The 16860-nt window shown below is 41.7% G+C and overlaps 1 protein-coding gene across 1 annotated transcript in view; it reads right to left on the reverse strand.

Moving 5' to 3' along the window:
- atp13a1 (ATPase 13A1) overlaps nt 1-16860 on the reverse strand; it is a 97161-nt gene that overhangs the window by 65907 nt on the left and 14394 nt on the right. Inside the window, exons 4-10 of the mRNA XM_041176965.1 lie at nt 15221-15293; nt 11561-11716; nt 8626-8695; nt 7278-7384; nt 5706-5835; nt 4118-4173; nt 1353-1479 (exon numbers count right to left, since the gene is read on the reverse strand). Coding sequence (XP_041032899.1) covers nt 1353-1479; nt 4118-4173; nt 5706-5835; nt 7278-7384; nt 8626-8695; nt 11561-11716; nt 15221-15293 — 719 coding nt within the window. The remainder of the gene's footprint in view (nt 1-1352; nt 1480-4117; nt 4174-5705; nt 5836-7277; nt 7385-8625; nt 8696-11560; nt 11717-15220; nt 15294-16860) is intronic.

A 16860-nucleotide genomic window follows, 5' to 3' on the forward strand; every position in this document is an offset into this window, starting at 1 on the left:
ACAATATAACCGTCAGTGACGGAACACAGAAAGGAGACTGTTCAATAAGGAGCTTCTTGCACACAAACTGCATCAGCATGCGTAGGAGACTGTGTGGTGCAGTAGATTAGTGCACAGAACTAACAGGCCTGTCACATCTTAATCCAGATGAATGGGTAGCCTGTCTCACATTAAGAGTGTAAGTCTTGCAGAATACACGGCTAGGGGCAGTGGTGAAAACGCTAAAACAGTTATATGTAAAAACCTCCACCCATGTTCCAAAACCAGGCATGTTTAAAAATGCCCACTGACCAACATGTCATTTCACAAAAGTTTATGACACAGGATATTCAGCTCATCCTGTCTGTGCTGGACAGTGAGCTCTCGAGCCTAATCCCACCTTGGTGCACTTGGTCTGTAGCCCTGCAGGTCACAACTCTTCAAGACGGCAAGTTGACATTTAGCCTGATAACTCGACAGGCCATTCTGAACACACTCATTTATCCAACTAATGGCTGACTAGTGTTTAAAAAGCAACTTTTTCCACTGTGGTTCCCATTTGAATGAAGGAATGGACAGGGAAAGAGGAGAAAGGTGATATGTAAAATGCTTGCAAAAGGCCATTAAATGTCCCCCTAAAACACTTTAGAAAATAAGTCTTGCGAACGGCCCCTAACTGGAACACATTGACAATGAAAGCAAATGCTCGAGTCAATGCTGTAATTATTGTCTGCAGGCAAGAATATGAAAAGTGGGAGATTTATAATCAAAGGAGCCATTCTGTAGAAGCCCAACTGCCAGGTCACATATTTGATATAAACCGGTGCTCTGGCAACAGGGATTATAAATTTTTAAAAAAATATATAAAGTAAATATTTTCCAAGTTTTCTTTCGCCTCAAGAGAGTCATCAGTAATGAACATTCTTGTATCTTGCTTATGTGATGGGAGTACATTCTGTCATTACACACGAATCAAACATCAAATTATGGAGGTTTCTGCCAAGTAAGAGGCCCATGGTTCTTGTCACTCCATGATACAGAGTAGATTATTTCTCATATCAGCAGTAGAAGCCCTCCCTTCCTTTCCCCTCACCAATCTCCTCGTCTTGAAGGCTCCGTGATGGGGTACAGCTGGGGTCCATTCTGCCCCTTCATCTTTATTGGAGGGGATTCTTTCTCTCCACAACATCTCTTTCCAGAGAAATCAGCGAAGCATTTGGTTCCCAACCCCCCAAATAAGAACGGGAACGGTTAAGTGCAGGAACTTGAATTAATGCCTCGCATTCAACTGGGCACTGGGCTCATGCTCCAATAGGCTTTCCTCAAGCTGCAACGGCTAGTGAAAATAACATTCGGGCCTCAGTTAGGCTTACCTTCGACCCAGACGTATACAGCTGCAGCAACAGCAAAGATGAGAAGGAAGAGGATGAAGATAAATGTCTCCAGATTGTTGGCAGTAACTCGTTTGACACCAAATAAGATTGTTCGCAGTAATTTTCCCTGGGAGTTTGAAAACAAAAATTAAACTCATAGAACTAGTGAATAACTCTGTCTTTTCCATGATCCTCTTCCTGTTTTCTGTACCAATGTAGCCAGCAACCTACTTCCCCGTTTTCTCCAGGGATGGCCAATTAGGTGACACACGCAACAACTGGGATTGACTTTCCACGTAACTTCACACACAACGGACGGGGAGGAAGAGGGAGACGTATAGCAGGGAAAAATCAGACAGACACACAAGGCGGCAGAGAAATTTGTAGGGGCAGGGAGGGCAGTGTGAAGGAGGGGTGCCAGGAAGCGGCCGCACATGGGGCCTGAGGGAGCGAGAGCAAGGCAGGTGAGAAGTCAAATTTTTGAAAGAGGGGAAGAAAAACAAAGTATAAAAATGAAAAAGAACATGCACACAAGAAAGCGTTAGCATGGAGCAAAAGTGCAAGAATCAGCGAGAGTGAGAGCACATTTTAGCCCTTGAAATTACATCATACCCTTATGTCCATATATTTACCAAGTGCTTCATAAACAATGAATTACTTGAAGTGCAGTCACTCTTACAGGGACCACACCAAGTGGGTTTACAGAGCAAGGCCCCACTGAGATGGATAACCATTTTGTCTGTTGCTTTGGCAGTGTTGGTTGAGGAAGGAACATTGGCTAGGGCATGGAAAGAACTCTCTGCTCCTCCAACATCCAGCTGAACCACTGGATCTGGCAGACAGGGCTTCAATTTAACATTTCATCTGGGACAGGGAATGGAATTTTAGCGGAATTTAGATTTCTAATGCATAAACAGTTAATTGCGCACAACAGAACCAACCCGTTGCTACAGTTGTTGATACATTCAGTAATAATGATGAAGTAATAATTAATCAATTTCCCAGGTGATTGTATACAAGGTCACAGAATAAGTGTAGTTTTCCAGTGAATCAGGCTGAGCGGTATTGGATAATTGGACCAATTCAGTTCTCATTTTAAATGAATTTATTGTCTCCCTACTTTAATATTACAAATTTCTACTCCCACATTACAAAGGCAGTTTGGGGTTATAAACTTGTTGCACTGTAATTAAACCTTCCCCTCAATGGTGGTACCGTGTACCTCTACTGGGGCAGGGATGTAATCACAACCCAACAAATTTACATTGGGAATTCCCATTATGAATGTAGACAAAGAATTTATAACCAAAACGATGACAGAGGATGAATGCAAATATAAGGCATTATTGTAGGAAGGTTGTTGGCTGCCTGTGCTACATTGGGAATTGAGGATAAAATAAGCAGGGAGCTCTAAAGAACAAAGACAAGGGTGCCTTATCAGATATCTAGGATCTCAAAGTGCTTAAGATCCAATTCATTACTTTTGTTAGGGATATGCAGCAGCCAGTTTGCATTCAGCAGGTTCTTATAAGCTAAGTGAGACGAGTGCCCGCAAAATCTAGTTTGATAATTTCTTCTTCAAAAGAAAGACTAATTAAAGCATAGAGCAAACCCTCAGACTTCTTCATTCAGCAGAATGGGATCTTTTAAATTCATTCACCTGGGCAGGCAGACGAGGCTCTGGTTTGAAGTGACATCAGAAATATGGCAGACCCTCAGGAGGGTACATAATTTTTGTTGACACTCCAATACAAGTCTCTGGTGTGTGACTTGAACCCACAAACTCTATACCCGGATAATATTGTGCCAAACACTGCAGATGTTACAAGACAGTAGGGCGAGTATTCCAATGAACCTGCTAACTCAATGCAAATAACTCAATAAGTAAATAATCCGCTCCTACTCAAGCAGCATTAATTACTGCTGTTGCCACAATTATTTCTCTCTGCCGGGTTTGAAGGCAATGCCTCCATTACCATGAACACATTGAAGCAGCATAATTAAATAGTGCCTCACTCTGCATTGCAACGGGTTTCGGTTGTAGACCTTATCACTGAACGATATTTGGGTCTGGAGTTTCCACCCAGATAACAATGCAATCTGGATCGAATCAAATCAAATAAGGCAAAAAGAAAATCATGAAATTTTAAGTGCGAGCGAGTTGTACCCATAACTACTTCATTCTCAAGCATCTGTGATCTTTTGCACTAGTCCAAGAGTCCCATTGCCCAAACCAGTCCCCATCTGCAAAATGGCAGAAAGCAGAGTTTCTGCCAACTGTGCTCATTAAGCATGGTTTATTACAGTGTGGCTAGATTCTCAGGTGCACAAGCATCCGTACCTCGGTAATCCAGCATTAATTAGTTGACCAGCAGTGTATGGAGCCACTGGGTTGGTCTGACCTGCCGCTAACATCCATTAGTTTAAACAGAAAAGCATTGCTTTACCTTAGCAGTCTTGAACCTCACCCTGAAGGGGATAATTTTCCCCAAACCTTTAATTCCACCCTGCCCTGGCCTCTCACAATCGCATCAGTCCAGTCAGAAATCAATTAATTTCAATTACATTTGCATGGCTGTCCTAACTCATGGGACATTTTGCGCTTGGGTATATTTTGATGGGTTTGCATAGAAACTTGGGTGTAACTTCACTCGCCAAAGCTGGCACTGTGACAGGCACATTTTGCCAATTACGACTCTCGGCCATAATGTTCAGCCCTTTGCTAAACGGTTTCACATCTCACTGGATTGTGGTGGTCTACTCACCTGAGAAGTGTTAAAACCAGTCCTCAGGACATAGGCAACACAACCGTTGTCCACAGCTGGGAAAATAATCAGAATTACAGAAACGTTAGTGGTGGGAATGGCATTTTTGGTTCAGTAAGCAGAAGGCAGTCAAAACGTATAAAAAGTCAAAAAGATAAGCATAAAAGGAATAAATTATCACACATATACCATATACAATATTGAAGTTCTTCAGGCAACAACTGTTTGTTGTCCAAATGCTGAAACTGCGTCATATTCGGAATACACAGGCACAAGCATTTTTATATGCAACAATTGGGAATTAACTGGGATAAAATGAGAGAATTGCAAGATCGCGAGCAGGTTCAGATCTGCCTTATTACCTGGCTGTCCCTCCATATTCCTCTGCTACATGGGATTGGCTTCCCATGAAAAGACACTGGCCGGTTAAGCTGCATCGTTCTTTTATGTCAATTGGCCAGCAGATATTAAGCTTCCTCACTTTCCCCTACTTACATGAAACTGTTGCACGATATTTTCTACCGACCTTACCTTACCCAGATTGGCGGGTCATTCCTGCTGCCACCATGACTCAGGTGGACAAACAGAATCACTGGGGGTGTGGGTCACTGGGGGTGTGCGGATTTCATGATGCTTTGAAAGCTACATCACTAGATTGTCCATTATGATGGCAGTAATATTTATGTGGAACAAAATTAGAATATTTGGCAAAATTATATTTAAAGATCAAAAACGTCCTTTTGGTTTAAAGGTTGGGGAATAAGGTGTAAAAAGCGTTGGGTTTGCTCATGTTTTTCTCAAGGGCAACATTCTTGTCTGTATTGTGGCTACTGCGGAGTCACAAATCCAGTAACAGGCTACAAAGAGGGTGGAATACCTGTAAAAGACAAACCATTCCGCTGTGCAAAACCAGGGCAGTGGTGTAGATCAAAAACCAAAGAACCACTTGCTCAATACTTCAAGATTTCCAGAAGCAAGGAATATCATTAAATGTGTGTTTTTTGACATCTGTTATGTTGCTTTAGTTGCAGGTAAACTGCTTCAAGTCAATTCTGGTGATGCTTATGAGGCACTCTCAATCAATTGTGTGGAATTGCCAACAGTCTCAAAATGTCCATTAATTCTGTATTGTTCCTCTGAAAACAATCTTGGCTTAAGTCGAATAACTGTAGTTTTCTATCCATTTTCTATTTTTTATGGTTTTCACTCAGTTATCAAGTGCTTTGCTACGTTGGTCAGCAGACAACGTGCTTCCACATTACAGTTTATAGCAGCCCCACCTGCATTCACTCAATGTGTACAGGTGGTGCACAGGGCAGCCAGGGAATTGCTCCTTGTTCCAAGTGGAAGGATTTCTGCCTAAACACTGGTGTTCAGGGGAGAAGCAGCAGCACAATCTCATTTATCTGATGATATGATATAACTGGAAAAGGGGAATGCTCAAGCCAACCACATTAAAAAAAAAGGTCCAAAACTAAAAATCTACATTGGGCAAGAACACATTAGAATGACTGACAGAAGAAACGGTGATGCGGTTTTTGTGACACAATGTACATCAAATGCAGTGCAATGCTCTTTCTCTGCTTACGTTTGAGTCCCGCACTGGTTTTTTGAGGTGGAGAATGTTGAACTACTTTGGTTCCTCCAAATATTACGTGCAGCTTTGAATCTGCCTGCAAATCCAGTAGGTGCGTTGGGTCAAGGTCTTCTACTGGCTCCTGCAAGAACCAACGCAGTGAAAATATTAGTTTTCCAATAGCCTGGACTTCCCAATATGGAAAATGAGAATTCGACAGGTCACTGCAGCAGATTGCTTGGGCGGGTCATGTCCTGATCACTAGGTGGATCAGTTACCTTACAGCAGAGAAGGCAATAGCTCTTCTCATTGCCAGCTGAGCTCTCGTCAGGCTTTGGCAACATACGTACCTCAAAATGTTTCCTGTTCCTGGACAAGCACGTGCATGCAGAAATTACTCTTCTCCCCTCCACCCAAAGATGCACATGCATCAAGCGCTTCTTGACACAGCTGTTGACCTAGGGACAGAAAATGTCTTTTTCTGCACCTCATTCAATCCTATTACCCTCTGTGCTCCTTCAATGTTGGCTTCTTGTTTCATCCTGATTTTCATTGCTCCACCATTAACAGCAGTAACTTGCACTTACATAGCTCCTTTAACATAACAAAAGCATTCCAAACTTCTCAGGAGCGATCATCAAACAGGATTTGACACCAAGCACACAAAGGGCTATCACCACCCCTGCGGGGTAGTTTTTAAGGAGCATCTCAAAGAAGGGCAGAGATATGGAGAGGCACAGGAGTTAGGGGAGAGGGCTATAGAGTTTCAGCTGAAAGCACCGCCACCAGTGGTGGAGTAATGAAAATCAGGATTTATACAAGCCTATAATTGGAGGAATGCAAAAACTGCAGAGGATTATAGGATTAGAAGCAACGTTCTACCTAATTTTTATTTATGTGCAGCCTCTTTGTTGCACTGTGCAGCCCCTTTAAGATTGCTATGTGACAGTGCATGGGCACAGCTTGGGCAGTGGTTATAGACAGTGGGAGAAGCGAAGCCACGGCAGGATTCAAGATGTTGCTGGATTGTGAGCTAAAGTAGGTCAGCGCGTACGTGGCTGACGGCTGAATGAAACTTGGTGAAAGTTAGGATATGGGCAGCAGAGTTTTTGATGGGTTCGAGCATACGGAGGGTATAAAGTAGAGGTCGGTGAGGGGAGAGCATTGGAACTGTCATGTCTAGAGACATGAAGGGCAGGTGCGGTGTTTAGGCTGGGGCAGAAGCAGGCCCATTGGCAAAGTAGTTCTCGGTGATAAGAGTGGATTTGGGTTTGGAAGTTCAGCTCCTGTTCAAGCAGGGTAAAATAGATAATGCACAGATAATTCAAGACAATTTGCGAATGGATATTCCTCATCTCTGTACCGAGGTGGCTGATAAGCTATCACTTTACAAATTAAACATGGTTTGGTTACAAAAATACACATAAATCAAACTATTAGCAAGAAATTAAAACAAAGAATTTGTAATTTGTAAATATTAACTCTCGGTTACCTCAGGAAGTCTAAATTAATTTATTTGGTTTCCAAGCAATCAGATATTGTTTTCAAATGATCATTCTTCCTAACACTGCCATTATGCCATACCTTCATCTGTGGGACAGACTCCCCAGTCAGCATAGCTTCATCTACAATGCATCGCCCTCTGAGCAGCAGAACATCACAGGGAACCAGATTCTCGTGAGGGGACCGGCCTAGCCAGAAACAAAGCAACACAACTCTAACGAGGAGGAAGATAACGACATGTGGCAGTCATACAAGAGAAAAAGACTTGCGTTTATACAATGCCTTTCACAACTCAGGATACCCAAAATATCTTCCAATTCAACAAAGATTTTTTTTGAAATGTAGTCAGATAGAATGTAGGAAACATAGCAGACAATTTATGCATAGCAAGGTCCCACAAACAGAAATGTGATCCTGATCAGATATTTGGTGATGGCTGTGGGATAAGTATCAACCAGGAAACTGATAAGAAGCCCCCTGTTGGGTATAGCTGTATGTAGAACTTGCGACATGCAATGGAAGAGAGAGAAAGCCCTGGAAAAGAGGTAAACCAAAGGGCAGTAGAGCACTTCAACTCAAAGTTTGCGATTCAATTTGCCCGCGAGAAACAGGTACAATGAAGGGGGAAAAAATATGCCACCTCAAAACGTTATTGCATGGAGTATGAGGATGTTAGAGGTTAGGTACTGTCAATACTCACTCAGGTTTAGGTTGTCATGGCCATTGGTGGCCATGCCTTTAGTTGCTTAAGTCCTATGTTCTCCAATTGTCTCCATAAACCTCTGTCTTTCCACTCCTCATTTAGGACCCTCCTTAGAACACACCTCTTTGACCAAGCTTTTGGTCACTCCCTCTAATTTCACCTTTGGCTTAGTCTGATTACACCTTCATGAAGTGCTTTGGGATGACATTTCTAAACTAATGCAAGCTGTTGCTGGCTAAGCCAACGTATGTATTGCTGCCCTGTAACATTAAGCTAATGGTTCATATGCCACAACTGGCAAAGATCCAACACACTTTTCCATCATTTAATGAATAATAGTGAGCCAGGTAATAGGAGCTGTGAGGGAGAGTTCTTCAATCAGATTCCACAGATACAGGACATGACTGTTCAGTCACAAATTCAATGGTTTTGGGTGGGAGGGAGCACACTTAGGATCAGCAAAAACCACTGGTTCTCAAAGTCAATGGAGTGACCTGGAGTAACGTCCACAATCTGCATCATTGTGGTGACTCAGGAAGGGCATGCCCGCACAATTGGCAGTCAGTGTCATGTTACAAATGATATGGAAAAGTGGAAATATTTTAAACACGGGCTTAGTTTTAAGATTTTGTTAAAAGGGAAGTGATTTCCCCCCGCCCACTCCATCCCCATAAAAGGATTCCCTTGGATCTGCCATCTCCTTTAATTACATAAATAAATGCTTACCTATTGAAACAATGTCACCAGGAATGAGCTCATCACTTGAGATTTGCCTCCACTTCCTATTCCTATAAACCTAGAAAAATCCAGGAACAAAATAAAACCCATTTAGTGGCAACCACTTCACCCTGTATGACACACATGTGCACACAGACACATGTCCAGACAGAGCAGTCATGTGGGCTTGAAATGTTAACTCTCTCCGCAGATGCTGCCAGACCTGCTGAGTTTTTCCAACATGTTCTGTTTTTATTTTTGCTTTCAGGCCCACATATTAACCTACTGTTGTGCTGCAATAAACAAGCTGTAACATCCCTGCCAGAATACCCTCTAAATTGACTAAATATAAACTTCTTTATTTGCATCCTGCCTGTTTCCGATTGTTTCTGCTATATTCTCTGTGCTGTTGATGCTGGCATATGTCACCTTAAAAATGCCATTCTAAATATTAAATGCCATTCTGTTGATGCCTAAGCCGCACCACACTTTGATCCTCACGTGACTGCTCTCAAGAACTAAAGCTGTGTCAATCACACATGAAAGCTGATATAGCTGGTCAGTGACACACATATAATAAATATGGGGCAGTATGTGTCTCTCTGCATCTTTTGCTTAAGAAGAGCATCATAATCTGGTTAGTAACGAGCAATAAACTATTAAGTCAGGAATGGGGAGTGTGCCAGGGTGAGGCATGCTTTGGTTCTGAATGAAACTTAGTCACTAAGAGCCCAAATTGCCATATCACATGGACTAGCAGCCTTCATATTCTTTACTGCTGTGTCCAAACCTTCAAGAAACTAGCAACAACTAAACATTGTGCAATGGAACCCAATATATATCATTCCAGAGATCAATGGATTTAAATCAACCACAACACTTGCCTTGATTGTATGGAGACTGGTGCTGAACTCAAGTGTATGGGACTGTTGAAGGCAGTTTAATAAAACTGCTACTGGATGGTCTCAGCAGGATTGCTCCTTGTTGAAAGATCAAATTTTCTCTCTCTGTTCTTGTGTTATGACACAGCAGTTGGTAAAGGCTGTTATTTAAAATCCCAGAGGGAAATTTTAAACAACTATCATAACCTATATTTTCAATTGGTATGTTTGAGATGCAGCTCTAAACTCAGGATTAAGACCACCAGTTCTCGAGAGGTTTTATATCAAACTACATGTGACATTTATTAATTTACAACAAATTAAACATATACACATGGCTACAAATTAATCTCCACTAAGGCAACAAGAACCCATAGACTTTAAGCAGACACCGGGCAAAGCGTTTTCAGCTTATGAATTCAAAATGAGGTTCCCTTCAAGTTAGTCCCTTTGCAGACAGTTGTAGGCTTACAGCTGCTTTGATGTTACATGCCTCTGCACACAAACTCCCCTCAGGTTATACCCATCTTTGAATGTAATTTTTCATTCATTGTATCACCAGGTCCTTTGAAGAACTTTAATTGTATCAATTTTATAGTAATATAAACATTGCTTGGTCTCTCCTAGCTAGGTGCAAGATTTTACTCCCACTCTTGAACACTATTCAACAAAATGCAATTGCACCTCTGCCTCTCTGTTTACATCTCAAAGCTACTATACATCAAAGCACCCAGACTAGCTGGTTTTAATCCAATTAACACACACACACATATCCACAGACTAAATTTTTATTTTAAAAAATAATTTCCAATAACATTCTTCACATTAATAGCTTCATGACATCATGCAACATAATTAGGGTCTCACTCTGAACATGACAGCTGTACTCAGATGCTGGATTGGGTGAGTTATTTAGAATGTTTCAAAATTATGAAAGCTTTTTAAGTGGGGGGGGGGGGGGGGGGGGGGGGGTGGTGGTGGTGGTGGTGGAGGCAAAAATAAAAAGGTCATTTCCAGAGGTTGGTACATCAGTTATAAGGGAGCATGGACAGAGAATTAATCAGTTGAGAAGAAAGCTGGGAGGATTCATGCTCATTTTCACATAGTTTGACTCAAATCTTCTCTCAACCTTCTGTTCTGTTAAGGGGGAAATAGCCTCAGCTTCTCCTGTCCAGCCAAGTAACTGAAGTTTCTTATTCCTGGAACCATTCTCATGAATCTTTTCTGCACCCTCTTTAATGCCTTCACATCCTTCCTAAAGTGTGGTGTCCACAACACCAATTGAGGCCAAACCAGTGGTTTAAACAGGTTTAATCATAACTTCCTTGTTTTTGCACTCTGTGCCCCCATTTATAAAACCCAAGATCGCGTATGCTTCATTAATCGCTCACGCAACCTGCCCTGGCATCTTCAATAATTTGTGCACCAAGGTCCTTCTCCTCCAGCATCTCTTTCAGAATTGTACCCTTTATCTTATGTTGCCTGCCCCTACTCTTCCTGTCAAAATAAATCATTTCACATTTGTCTGCATTAAATTTCAACTGCCACTTGTCTACCCATGATGAATGAAAGTCTTCTCTGTTTAACGGGCTAAAATAATCCTCTGCGAAACAAGGGTGGATGTCCAAACACAGTCCCTATTGGGAAAGGGGCCAGCATACAATTGCTCCTAATCCTGTGCCAATTGGCAGTTTAAAAAAAAAACCGTTTCAGTGGAAAGTAGTTTTTGATTGGAATGGAGACACTTTGTTGAAATAATGTGGAAGGAACTATGTATCTAACCGTGCTGTGCCTGCCCTGGGCATATTTGTTGGTGACATTTGGATCACAAAGTGGAAATGCATACCAGTCCAATATTATTCTTACATCAGGCATCTCAAGAGCTAAAATGGTGACAAATTAGAGTAGTTTTACCACTAATAGCAGCTGGCTGCCACGGTCCAAACTCATTTCACTCAAGACCCTTAATGCAAACAGGTGAAAAGCTTCCACCCCTGGCTACTTTCCTCATTTTGTATAACTCAGTTGGACATCCGCCAACATTTACCCTTATAAAATCCTACCTGGATCATGTAAGGTTTGTTGCCCATTTTCCGAATCTCCGACATGTTCCTCATTTGCTGCTGCACCAAGGAGGCCTCGAAGGCTACCAGCATGAAGAGGGTAAACACACTGTAATACCAATACTCGTCCAAGCACCAGAGACCCACACAGAACACCTGCAGAAACAGATGGGTGCAGTTTAATACTAAGCACAGCAAATCCAAGAAATAAATGTTGAACTGGTGTGTTAAAAGGAAATCAAAATGTCCTGGAGACTGATGGCAGCTAGTACCGAGGTAGAGTTAGATTTGGTAGTGGGAAGGACATTAACCTCTGCCACCAACCACCCACCAAAACTCAAAGCCAACCGGAGATGTGCCTGGGCATATCATCTGGACTCAACATGAAGTCTCCACAAGACAATTTTGGAACTATTTTAGTTGAGTACTTTCATAACCCTTCTACCCGACATCAGCCCCCTACCCAACCCCAGAAACATGTGCAACTGTAGGGTGAACAGAAATCATGCTTTACACTCCTTTAAGACGTTAGCAAAATGATTTATACATATTTATTTCACAAACAAAATTCCAATTTATCTGAACAAGAGAGAAACTGCTGCCAGAAGAGGGGAGGATTATTGGATTCCTCCCAAGAATTTGGACAGGCCGACTCTCTTTTTGGCTTTCTGCTCAATGTGATGGACTCTAACTTAGTGCAGAGGAGCAGGTACTGTCAGATCTGGAATCAATCGCACAGATTAAAGTGTCTTTTTGCAGGGGGAGAAGCACCTCCTGACACAAAACCCTTTTAACTGCTTCCAGCTTTCACTCAGGGCTGAGGATATATCTTCACTGTGGATGGCTTCAACCAGGACATTTCTCTTTCATACATGTATGCCCCCAGGCAGAATGTCAGCACTGTCTGCGTACTTTAAATTTCAAGTCTCTTTTACAATAAATAACACACATTTTAACCAAATGCTGTATAAAGGCCGGCTGACCGGTTTACACTACAACTCGTGCAGTGCTGATAGCCAAAAGTAATTTAGTGACAAATAATGCACGTTTATAATTTCTATTAAGAACAGCTAACTGCTGCTAGCATAACCCCTGTCCCATCATTCAACAGTAAGGTGGACAAGTTGCACCTGAGGGCTGGGATCAATACTGTTGAGCAAGTTAATTAATATTATGGGAAAGGGTTTAAACTAATTTGGCAGGGGATCGGGCACCAGGATGAAACATTTATGAGGAGAAACAACAAATAGGACGAGAGTAAAGAGTAGTTCAGAATTGGTGGGGGGGGGGTGGGGGGGCGGTGGAATTAGACAGGAGACTAACGGGAGGAGGGCCAACTTCCATGAGTTGAAGAGGGATCTGGAGAAGGTGAATAGGAATCAAAAATTGGTAAGGAAAACAGTCTTTGAATAATGGAAGGACTTCAAAGAGGAGATGGTTCAGGTACAGAATAGACACGAGGGAGGGGGGAAGGGTATACCAAGCCAGAGATCACTGGATGACTGAAGATACAGAGGCTGAAATAAGACAGAAAAGCCTTTTGTCAAAAATAAGTTAATAGCACAAAAGAGAACCAAGCTGAATTTAGAAAGGAGAGAAGACCTTAAAAAAAAAGGCAGAAAGAGAATGAGAATAAATTAGCAGCTAAAATAAAAGGGAACCCAAAGTTTCTTTTGAGATTTCTGGAGGCAGAGGACACTGCCGAAGCACTAAGTGAGTATTTCACATCTAATTTCACTGGAGAAGGGGATGCTGCCAATGCAGGAATAAAGTAAGGGGGAACAGCAATATTGGATAGGATAAAAATAAAGGGTTACTTAAAATATTGGCAGTACTCGAGATTTATTAGAATGGTACCAGAGTGCCTTCAGTTATCTGGAGACCGGAGCTGTTCTCCTTAGACTAGAGGAAGTCAAAAGGAGATGTGATAGAGGTGTTCAAAACTATGAATGGTTTAACACTAAGTAAGGAAAAACTGTCACCAGAAGCAGAAAAGTCAGTAACCAGAGGACCACAGATTTAAAGTGATTGACAAAAGAACCAGATCTGCCATGAGGAAACTTCTCATTTACAGTGTGTGATCTGGAATGGGCTGCCTGAAAGGGTGACGGAAACAGGCTCAACAAAAGCATTCAAAAGAGAACTGAATGAACATTCGAAGAAAAAATAAAATACAGACTATAGGGAAAGAGCAGGGAACTGGGATTAACTGGACAGCTCTACCAAACAGCCAACATAAGGATGATGGCCTGAATGGCTTTCATCTGTGCTCTATCATTCTATGATTCAAACAGGTATCCCCGAGGCAAGTCCTTAGGGAATTAAATTGGAGATTAATGCAAGTTAATAGTAAGCTAGCAACATCCAGACGTACCAAAGTTTCATTACTTGTTTTTTTTAATTGCTGAAAAAAGACATGTTGGAGCTTTATGTCTTCAATTTTAAACAATGCTAGGCAGTTAACTGTCAGTCACCATCACTGGTACATTCTCCATGGCAACACCTCTACCAGAGTCCACCTGCCAACCAATCAGCACTCTCTTCACATACAGTATAAATTGTTGTTGTCCCCTTATATTGGTATTCTTGCGAAGTGTTCTGATGAGTGCAAGACAAAAAGCTTCAACATGTCTCTTTTTTCAGCAATATTCAAGTTCTGTACCACTAAACGACTTAGTCTTCTTTTTAAAAAGTGGCTTTACAAATCGGCTGCTGTGCTGAATTTCTTTTTTCTCCCCCGATTTTTGATGGAGAAGTTTGGCCATTATCTAATTGGCCAAATCGCTATGTGAAATGATTATTAGTTTCGAGAATAATATCATGATGAAGGAATTCACCCAGAGAATGGATGTGCGTAGCATTTCCCAAATCACTGCCATTAGAACCAAAAAAAAAAACACCCCATTTCCAAAAGAATTAAAAAACTATTATATCAACTGATACTCGATAGCATGTAAAATCATGGATTTTTAAATTTATTCTTTTCCTTCACAGGCTGTTTTGTAAACTTCCTGCCTAGTTTGCTAAGAGACAGAGCATTGTAATCTACATGCTGCAAGAGACACAAAATCCCTCATCTAGAACATGGACTGCAGTGGTTCAAGAAGGCAGCTCACCACCACCTCTCTAGGGCAATTAGTGGGGGGCAACAAAAATGCTGGCCTAGCCAGCGACACCTATGTCCCATGAAAAGAATTTTAAAAAATAAAGACTTTCTCGACAGGAGCTCCTTTCCTTTTCCACCTGCCCTCCAATACCGGTTTTCCTACAGCACTGGGTAAATAATTCCACAAAACAAATGTGAAACCTGTAAATGCACAAATGCAAAACTCCCACATTCCACCCTCAAGCAAAGTTACCATAAAACAGACTGACTAATGATTTATCTCATTACTGTTTTGGAATCTTATTGTGCAAAATAGTTGCTCCATAATATTCACTATGTAATGTTCACTACATTTCAAAGTAACTCACTGTACTTGTTCTGATGAAAGACCATTGACCCGAAACTATTTCTCTCTCTCCACAGATGCTCTCTGATCTGAATATGTCTAGGATTTTCTGTTTCTAATTCAGATTTTTTTGCATCCGCAGTGTTTTGCTTTTGTAATTGTACTCAAAATACTTTGGCATGTTTGAGAGATGGAATAAGGCACTTACCTGGAAGACAAAGAAGGGAGCAGTAGCTCTCTCTTTGAAGAGTTGCATGAACTCAGGAACCACCATTTCAGCCCTGATAAATAAATGAACACTCCTGTTAGAGACAGAGAGGTGCTTTGTCATCAAGTTGCATACAAGGATACACTGGATATTTTTAATACTTGGAGGTGCACATTACTAGTCATCGGTTTTGCAGGAATTACTGCTTGCATTGATTTTTTAAAAATAATCCTTTATTGCAAAGTTTCTGCCATCCCTTTAGGCAAGCTGAAAGACTCCCAGGCAAGCTGAAAGACTCCCAGGCTTACAGGGAAACTAACCCAATCGTACCTAGTAGCTTTGAAACACACAAGATTAGATCAAACTGCCCTGCCATGTCTGGGTTGGAAGAAGCAGGAAAGAACATTTTCGGAATTATTATTCTTGAGTATTGCTGAAAGAAGAGACATGTCAAAGCTTTTCATCTTGAACTCATCAGGATACTTCGCAAGAATACCCAAATAAAGGAAAACAACAACTTATACTGCATGGGAAGAAAGGGTTGATTGCTTACCAAGTGGACTGTGATTGGCAGAGGCTTTGCCATGGAGAATGCACCAGTAATGGTGACTGACAGTTAACTGCCAAGCATTGTTTCAAATTTAAACTAGGCAGCTTGACCCCCGATTGGTCAAGACATTGCCCTGAGGAATGAGTGTCACTTATTTTGTTTAGCTGAAACAGGCACAATGTGTGTACATGTTTTTTCTGTCTGTAAAGAACAGAGCCCTATGTATTAATATATGTAGCTCCTAGTACACATAAATGTACCACACTGCAAGCCTGTCAATCTTAAATTGGTTGGCAGCCTAATTTTTAGCACATTGAGGATCATTTAGCAAATGTTGTCCAATTGCAGAATCACATCTAAAATTGGACACTGTTTTGAGTCTTGCAAACACAGGCCAGTCAGATGCGGTCTGTACCTCCTCCATTGCAAACAGCGGCTGGGACATGCTGTTGATACAATCTACCAGTCTTTGGGGTGTATGGCCTACATAACTAGCATCACAGTGGCACTGAAATTCATATACCACTGATGTTGCTACTGCATAGCAACAGCATGAAACAGCTAGCTTCACCTGGTGCTCAAGATTACCCTGGAAGGGCAAGGTAAGGTGGACCAGGCACCTTTCAGTGCTGAAAGTGACGGCCTTAGGCCTGATCATGAGTTTGCGATATACAGCACGAAATTACCTCATCATGGTAGCCATTATCCCGCAGGATGCCTTTGATACGTCCTATTTCAGCATCAAGCTTGCATGGTGAAAAAATGGCTCGGACCCTATTTACAAGGTTGCTGATAAGATCAAGCTTATAGCATGTGGAACTGCAAGAGTCTCAACATGTATACTGACCAGTGAAGGTAGGCTTCTGGTAGACCGTGGTAAAGAACCCCCGGCAGATTTCTCAACAAGTACGTCAAGGAAGGGGAGCTCATTTGACCGCTCCTTTTCAAAGGTGAATCTGTGCGCAGGATGGAGCCCATTAAGACATGTAAAGAAATTACTACATGCAACGGCAGATACAAATATAGTGAATGTATCATCCGCATTATTGGAAATATGCGAGAGGCAGAAGATTAGGTGTTATTCCATCAA

Source organism: Carcharodon carcharias, chromosome 30, assembly GCF_017639515.1.
Source record: "Carcharodon carcharias isolate sCarCar2 chromosome 30, sCarCar2.pri, whole genome shotgun sequence".
In the NCBI taxonomy this organism is placed as follows: domain Eukaryota; kingdom Metazoa; phylum Chordata; class Chondrichthyes; order Lamniformes; family Lamnidae; genus Carcharodon; species Carcharodon carcharias.